Below are 8,759 nucleotides of genomic sequence, written 5' to 3' on the forward strand. Positions count from 1 at the left end.
AATACTAAAGTTTAAATCATAAACTATCAATTTCTTTAGCCTTCTCTCCAACCCATTTAGTTTCCTGAATGCACAAAATATTTAACTTCCTATGAATCATAATATCTATTAATTCCATTAATTTTCCTGTAAAGGAACCTATATACCAAGTTCCTATCCTAATTTTAGTTTCATGGACTAGCTTCTTTGCCCACATCCGTCCTTGATGTGGAAACCCTTGCCTATTTAACACTGCACCCGGGCACCGGTGCAGCGGCCCTTGCACACTTGTCACTGTATTCAGGCCATACAGCGCGTCGCTTCCAGGGAACGCCATAGCATTAACACAATTTCTTAAAGAATTCATGTCATTATTGTCGACAAGTTTTACGCTGGCTGTCGACTACCTAACGCAACTCTCCACTTTTCTCATCCAGGACTTGGGACCTGGCAACAACAGTGTTTATAGTATTTTTGACTAATGACAATAAAATCTCCTAAGTTTCCCTAAGTAAACTCTCCTAAATTAGTTATGAATCAGAGCATATGCATTTTTAGATCTCTGTAGATCTGTAAGGATGTTAAAAAAAGTTTATCGCCTTACTACAATTGTTTTATCTCTACTATATAACCTAAAATACTAAAATCCTATGTCTAGACATGCACGAGTTCCATTCTAATAATCCAATTTTCACAATTGAGCATGCCTTGCCATGCATATTAGTCAAACATTGAAGAATGTTGTGCACATTTTACAATAAATAATCATCACAAGGAACCACAGAAAACCTTATTCTTAAAAAGATTAATACCAATGTGGAAAAGTGAAGCAGAAAGATGCCCCTCATTCAATCGAAAATGAAGCTTACCTTTCCCCAAGACAGAACAAACCACTACCTTTGAGAATGCCGCCATCTAAGGAGATAGCACCATCACTTATGAATGGAAGAGCATCCATCATGTCACTCCTGGTATTGTACACTTGCAAGCGAGAAAATAAACTATAAAACAATGTCTCTCTTAGCCCACGGCCATCAACTGTTACACAAGATAAGTGTTGCTGATCCATATAGATCATGTTCACAGCAAAGCCCAAAAAGCCAGGTGGATATTTCCCATTAGGTAGCTTTGGATTCATTAGTGCAAGCTTTTTTTGTGGATCATCAGGAAGAATTTCGCCACTAAATGGTCTGGTAAAAAAAAATTAGTGACGTGTCAGAATAATATAAGGTATTGTGAGAAAAGTGCTCATAGCTGATGACAGAATAACACTCTTAAATCAACATATGCAGTCACAAAAATTATCTCGAACAAGGCAGTGATCGGATCATATCTAATATACCTCAGATTCTGAAGGCAGTAAACAAGAAATCTACCATTTAACATCCTTCCAATTGTTGGTGCAATGCCATGAAGACCAGCATTCATGTCAACAGTGCCATCTTTTTCATAATTTTCAAGGGCTTCAACACCATCAATTGTCTTGCAAACTATAGCCAACATGGTCTCCACTCCCAAATACTCGGATAATATTCTGATAAAAAATGTCAGAAATCACAAATGAAAAAAGCATGGTGAATCACCTGTCACTATCATATGGCATACTCATCAAATCACCGCCAGAAGGAATTGATAAACCTTAGCTGATTATAGTAATGATGCATGAAAAAAAACACACACACACACATTTTGTAGTCTTGAGCAGTTTCTTCCTCCAGTGGAAGAAAAGATTAGAGAGAGTCGCCTTAGATGGTTTGGTCACATTAAACGGAGGCCTTCCAATGACCCGGTTAGAAAGTTGAGGTATTAGATTTGACTTATGTTAAGAAAGGTAGAGTTAGACCTAAAAAGATTTTGTTTGAAAATATTAGAAATGTGTTAGACCGGTCCACTGGACCGGTCCAGCCGATCCAGGCGGGACCGGTTCACGGGAAAAACCACAAAACAGTGGAGAAAGAACTCCGCCTGTGCGGGATGCCGCGCGAGCCGCGATTCCACGGGACCGTTTTAGGAAGGATTTTTGAGGAAGATTAGAAGGGAATTTGAATGTAGGGACTGTTTAGGGATTTCCTTTTGATTTGTATGCATTAAATAGTTGTTTTTCCTAGGGTTTGGGTATCTTGAATTTGGCTGAAATTTGAGATCTCGTAGATTTAGGTTTCTTTGGGCTCTAGTGGCGTCTAGAGATTTGGGAGAGATCGATCCTCCTCTCGAATTGAGGATCAATTGTATCTTTGCTGTTTTATTCATCTACTAGTAAAATACAAGCTTTTCTTTGAGTTTTCTCTCCGTTTTCTCTATAATTTCTGCTGTTTTTTCTGTGATAACCTGCTGTCCAACTCTATAAACAGCAGATTTTCTGCTGTCTCGCTTCCGATTTGGCTAGGAATTACTTGCGAACTCAAGTATTTCCTATCAAAATGATCTTTCTTTATTAGATTTAAATGAAAATTTGACTTTAACCAGACACAATGATGAAAAAGGATTCATGTAGTCAACCCCACATAGTGTGACAAAGGCTTGATGTTGTTGTTGTTGTTGTTGTTGAGCAGTTTCTTCAGTCTACTATAGCTAACTAACATGCAGTAACATCATATAGTATGTGATTGTACTCAACCGAGGTAGAAGGTTTGGAATAGCAATTGCTGCCAGCAGAAAACAAACTTCATATATAATAGCTATAAACATGAAAAGAAACTAACCTGAAAAAAAATAAAAAAAAAAATAAAAAAAAAAAAACAGAATAGATGTACAACTATTTTTGAAGGAAGAAACTAGCCTGCTAAGATTCTGATCGCATACTTTTCCAAGTGAAGCAACAATTCCTAAAACATCTTTGGTGCATTTTAATGTAGATAACATTGAACCATGCCGATCTTTCACCTCACATATTATGCCAGCTGCTGTTTTCTCCAGCTGTATTACTTGATCATTCATCTGTTTCTCAGTGTATACAGAAGAAACACTGCTGTTCCCGTTGTCCATGCTTGAGAAGTAGCATTCTTTAAGTTCACCTACAAAATAATTTTGAATTCCAAATCAAGTGTATTTTCTGAGCTTAGAAGAACCAATACACTTAGGCTTCATTTGGGAAGGCTTTTTTCCTCCTTAAAGCAGCTTTTTAGTTCAATAATTATATTTTTTGTACTAAAAAACTGCTTTAAGAAGCAGTAAAAAAACCGTCCCAAACGAAGCCTTAAAGCAAGAGGAAACTGAGGTAACAAGAACTATTTTGCTTAATATAGATGAGCCAGTCACCAAGATTATTACAAGCAAATTATCTTAAAACAAACAGCAACTAATCAGGAAAGTTTCCTGTCCGAGATTCATGAGTATGATACTTCACAACAAACATAAAAAGAGCAGATCAATTGTCTATTTCACCATAAGCAAATGACGCAGGTTAACATTGACTTAACCTTGCAGACGATGAATGGATTCATCGATGGCATTCACATGAGCATTGAGATAGTTTAGTTTGTCTTCATGGTGCTTAACCTCTTGTGCCAGTTTCTGTGAATTGTCTTGATCTTTCTGTGAGAAAATAATGCATGAAACACCAGTTGTCAAATATCCCAAGCCTAATTTGGTGAGTGATCAAAATGAAAATATATTTTTCATATGATTACTTCAGCAGATATATTATCCTTAAAATTCTAGTAACTTCATAATGGAACAGAATATCATCATCTAGTTAACCTGAATTAAAGCCTTCAACAATTCAATATTCTGCGCTGTGCCGTCCAGTTTGCATTGGGGTAGTGTGGCCATCGCATCAGCTCTGACAGAAGTGATAAATAGCTGGCCTAATATATGAGATGCCTGTCATCAGGAGAAAGTTTACCGAATAATGTTTAGCAAGCTATCAACAAAATAGTAAGCTCAATCAAGTGAAAAATAAACCTAAATACAAGTAAAATGGTTATTAGTAGTATTGATGCATAAATAAAAAAATGAGGATCACTTCTTTAGAGTTCAGATTCCAAACTCTAGGATAGAGAGGACATGTTAAGCATAGGTATCTTGTCTTGTGATTGTGGGCTCCGAAAATTCGGCCCCGGCCTCCCCACCGCGCATGATTGTTTATGCTTTTGCTTTTGGCGAGGGAGTTTTAACGAATTAAGTTCCGGGGTAAATTTTGGAAGGCAGATGAGTTTGTAGATAAGACACTACCCAAAGATTTCGCCCTCATTTTGCGAGAACTTTATGATCTGAGTTCTGGTTTCAGTGTATATATATTAATGTAATATCATATTAAAAATGACAAATAATAATAAATGAATGACATGATAACTTGTTTAGCTTATAATATAAAATATTTAGTACAAGCACAAAAATATAAGTAAATAATCATTTACTACAATATCAAGCATTCAAGCTTCAACTACTATGATTAGCTTTAGAGGTTTGTTTTTGGTCTTCAATATCATCATCATTGAATATCACTACTTTCAACTCTGGTTTAACAAGAGAAAAATTTGTAATTGTGCAATAAGAGAGGAGATGAAAATACCTTCACTGCCAAAGAGAAATGAAAATGAGAATATTCGATGAATGGGTATTAAATGCAGACGATGATTTGGTGTTGTGGATATGAAATAAGAAATTTAATTTAAATCTCACCAAATATAAGAAATTATATTTTTTAAAAAATTATAAAATATTTAAGATACGTGTGTCGGACACGCGTGTCCAATTTATTTTTAATATTTTTTTAATCGGACACGTTTTCGGCGTGTCCGACACGTGTCGGAGGAGTGTCAGACGAGTGTCGTGTCGGACACGGTGTCGGACACTGCACGCCTCTTTGAGGAGAAGTGTCGGTGCATCATAGATTATCCATCTTAATGCGTAAGAAAAACTCTCAATTAAAGATGAATAATCTTTAGATATTTTAGTCTCAATTATGGGAAAAAATGGAAGTAAACCTGAAGAAGATCACATGGTTCCATCATCCCAGGTATATCGTAGATTTCAGTCTACCAACACTAACAAATATTGACCGCAGTGTCCAAAAAATTTGATTAGAAGTCATGGGTTGCCTCCTCTCAGGAATCCCGAGTAAACTAAGGTTGTTAGATATGGGTTATAGTTTTTATTAAAAAGTGATTTGGGGTTTACATTTATTAGAATACACAAAAAATAGTATGGCTTGGGATTTATAACTTCATTTAAAAAGTTACCCATATGTTTAAATTAAAGTGGGTCTTACGAATTCTTCAAGAAGTAACCCAGGTGTTTGAATTTGGGTCGGGATTTATGGCTTTCATTAAAATTAGCTCATAGAGCGGGTCTTACGGCTTCTATTAGAAGTAGTCCATTGATGGGTTTTACAACCTAGCCCTATAGGCTAAGCTCCCCATTAATTTTGGTTGAAGAGTTTGATGTTTTATTTAGAAATTCCCCAAAGAAGAAGTCTTACGACTCCATTTAGAAGTTGTCTAATCATTTAGGTAAAATGGTCTTACTACTTCTCTTTGGAAGTAGCCCAATAGTGGGTCTTACTTCCCTTTGGGTAAAACGGTCTTACTACTCCCTTTTAGAGCATTATACCTTCGCAGGGGGGCAACACGCCACCTTCTCAAAGGTTTGAGGGTGAACGCATCGAAAATTTATTTTTGTATGTACAGTTGTATAGCACTGCAACACTATATGATGGAGTGCTACAACATTTATGGCTCTAACTAGAGATAGAGAGTGGAGTGTTATGGTGCTCCAACCCCCAGCATTACGACGCTGTAAGCCGGGCTAGAGACAAAAAATGGAGCGTTGCGGCACTCCAAATCCCAGCACCGCAACACTGCGAGTCAGGCTGAGCAATTTTTCTTCCTCTTCCTTTTGTTTCACTTGAAGGGTTGCATCTTTTGGATGTTTAAGTACGTCCTTTTACTATTTTGAGAAGATTATGCCACGTATGAGATGAAGAGAGACAAAAGAGTGCAAGAAGAGATACGTGCACAATTTGTCTAAACTTTCATATTGAATTTCTTGATGTGGTGTAGATTCGTTATTTTTTTCCCGGTTTTAGGTTCTCTTCTGTTAAATTCATGTGTTATTTTTTCTTCACTGCACTTTTATTATTCATTTTTGTTTGGATGTTTGATTATACTTCCCAAAACGTGATTGTTTCAACATTTCAATGGCGTCCCCTCCTTCTAGCAGGCTTTAATGACACTCTTCACAATCACTTAGGGAACCCCATCTTAACAATTGATGATCTTCTTCTAGTATTAAGCTTTCTTCATCTTGAAATATATTCTTTTAATGGAAAGACAATATTACTGCTCTTCTCTCTCTCTTTTTTCTTTTTTTCTTTTTTTTGGTGAGGGCGGACTCTCATTAGAGTCTATATATTTGATTTTAGCTTCTTGTACTCCTTTTGCTTTTTCACTTAGCAATGCAGCATGCACTTTTCTAAAAAAAAAATAATAACAATTGAGCATAAATAGTACCTAGCATTTCTCATTTGGAGCAAAACTCCTCCATGCACTTAGAAACAGTAAACATTTAAGAATGCGGCTTTGAAAAGAGACTAAGAAATGCAAATACTCAAAATAATACACAAGCACGGAGATGAAAATAAAAGATTCAGCAAATAAATTAACGGATGATAGGAAATCAGAAGATGACCTAACTCCGGCGACGGCGGCCGCGGTGAAAGTAGAAGCTTGCCAGAGGCGGCTTGATTGTAGTGGATCGAACGGTCGAAGCGTGGAGCTCGGAAGCGAGCAGAACGATGACGTACTGAGCCGTGAGGGATCTCGATGTCGCTTTGTGTAGGCCAGTCACGTGCATCTCACATGAGGACGATTTTGCGCTGGTTTAGCCTTCGAGGGCCCGACGCGCAATATTGGCGCCAATCGAGCAGCTTTTAAAACTCTGCAGCAAAGAATTAGAATCAAATAGAATTTCAATTTAGGCTCCATTTTGGATGGCTTTCTTCTTGATTTTTAAAATAAATTTTTAGTATAAAATTTTTTTATTAAAAAGTCGTTTTAAAAAGTAGTACAAAAGCTGTCTCAAACTAAGCCTGAGGCTTGATTTTGATTGACTTTCTTGTAGCTTCTTATAGTAGCTTTTTAGTACAAATATTCAATTTTATACTTGATACGTCATCTTGAAATTATCTTGATCGAGCATGAATCTCGAGGCAAAAAGCTAGCCGGAAACTTCAAAAATTAAATCCGGGATCACATGAACTCCGATTTCAGCGAGCTTACAGTCAAACTGAGCGTCTCAGAAATACGAACCCAACGATACCAAGTTCGACCCAATCCGAGCCCAAAGGGGTCCAAATCATGGATCCGAAGCGCTGTTGGAAGGTTCAAACCACTATTTGAGTTACCATATTTACTTTTCATTTAGTATAGGAGCACCGTATAAAATTTTGTACTAATGAACGTGCAACTATTTCTATTTTCATTTAACATGTTACGTTGCATTCATAACTAATACCATTGGGGGTGAGCTCTTGTATTTGCATCCATAGATCTTTTTCTTCTTCTTTTACTACTTTCATTTACATATTATATATTCTTTTATTAATTTCTTTTTCTTACATGTATTTTAATCGATATATGCACTTTTCATTATATATATATATATATATATATATTACATTGTAAATTTTCATTGCTTAATTTTCCTCAATTTGATGTATAATAGACACCTAAACTTTAACAAGTACACACATACATATTACAATATTCAATAATTGAAATGAAATATTTATATGCATAAATTTGCAAATTTATCTTAAAAGTATATATATCTTCAATAAATTCAAATAAATTTTCCATTAATATAAATATAACTCTTATCTAATCTTTCTCTGAGAACTTTTATTTACTTCAGTATTTTGTCTCAAGTCAATTGTTTAATTCTATCACTCTTTCAAAATATATTCATATATAGGGATTTACATACATACCTTTTTATTTAATGATATTTATATATCTAACACTTAAAATTTTAATATTGCATGTCTACCACCCATAAAATAAATATAGGTACATGAAATAAAAAATTAAAGTTTATCGGATGGTATGAGTGATAAGAACAAAATATATGAGTGGTTTATTTGATATTAAAATTTTATATAAATAACAGAAATGTAATATTAAAATTTTAAATATTAGAAATGTAAATAGCATGAAATAAAGTGGTATGTGCTTAAATCCCCCATCAAGATAATATTGAATCAATTAATAAATATTGTTAATGAAAACTTCAAATATATTGGACATCATTTATATAATATTAAATATTTCTAATTTATCATATCATAGTTATAATTCTATATCTATTGTTAATTTAAAAAACAAAGATTAAAGTTAATTATTTTAAATTAAATTATATCACATCGATAAATCTTTCTTTTCTTCCTTGTCGAATTCAGAATCTCAACAATTTGATTCTTCCTATTAAACGATCAACTACTCATTTTCTCCTTCTTTGGTCGTTGGTGCTGCCGATGCCTCCTGGAGCTCTCAGGCAACTTCATTGCTTCTTTACCTTAGGTACCGTTGACGCCTTCTACATCGAGCTCCAAATCGCTATCTTTTTGCTTCTTCGCCGCTGTTGGTTTCAAGACTTTGAAGAGAACATAGAGGGAAGAATGAGAAGGAATGACAGTGAGAGAAAGGAGTAAATTTTATAAGGGCATCTCCAACTGAAAATCTCTTTTTTCACTGCAAAATGCAGTGTAACAAAGAAAAATGGTGTGATTCATCTCCAATCGAACTCTATTTTGCGCTCAAGTAATCATTTTTCTCCTTCTC

At 35.1% G+C, this 8,759-nt stretch overlaps 1 protein-coding gene across 1 annotated transcript in view; it reads right to left on the reverse strand.

Moving 5' to 3' along the window:
• Nucleotides 1-6,701, reverse strand: part of LOC110109165 (protein DEFECTIVE IN MERISTEM SILENCING 3) — a 9,348-nt gene extending 2,647 nt beyond the window's left edge. The window contains exons 1-6 of the mRNA XM_028698233.1: nucleotides 6,610-6,701; nucleotides 3,679-3,801; nucleotides 3,399-3,513; nucleotides 2,759-2,993; nucleotides 1,322-1,513; nucleotides 849-1,169 (exon numbers count right to left, since the gene is read on the reverse strand). Of these exons, the coding sequence (XP_028554066.1) occupies nucleotides 849-1,169; nucleotides 1,322-1,513; nucleotides 2,759-2,993; nucleotides 3,399-3,513; nucleotides 3,679-3,750 (935 nt within the window). The 5' untranslated portion in view covers nucleotides 3,751-3,801; nucleotides 6,610-6,701. The remainder of the gene's footprint in view (nucleotides 1-848; nucleotides 1,170-1,321; nucleotides 1,514-2,758; nucleotides 2,994-3,398; nucleotides 3,514-3,678; nucleotides 3,802-6,609) is intronic.
• Between the last annotated feature and the right edge of the window lie 2,058 nt (nucleotides 6,702-8,759).

The sequence above is a fragment of the Dendrobium catenatum genome, unplaced genomic scaffold, assembly GCF_001605985.2.
Source record: "Dendrobium catenatum unplaced genomic scaffold, ASM160598v2 fragScaff_scaffold_1056, whole genome shotgun sequence".
Classification (NCBI taxonomy): domain Eukaryota; kingdom Viridiplantae; phylum Streptophyta; class Magnoliopsida; order Asparagales; family Orchidaceae; genus Dendrobium; species Dendrobium catenatum.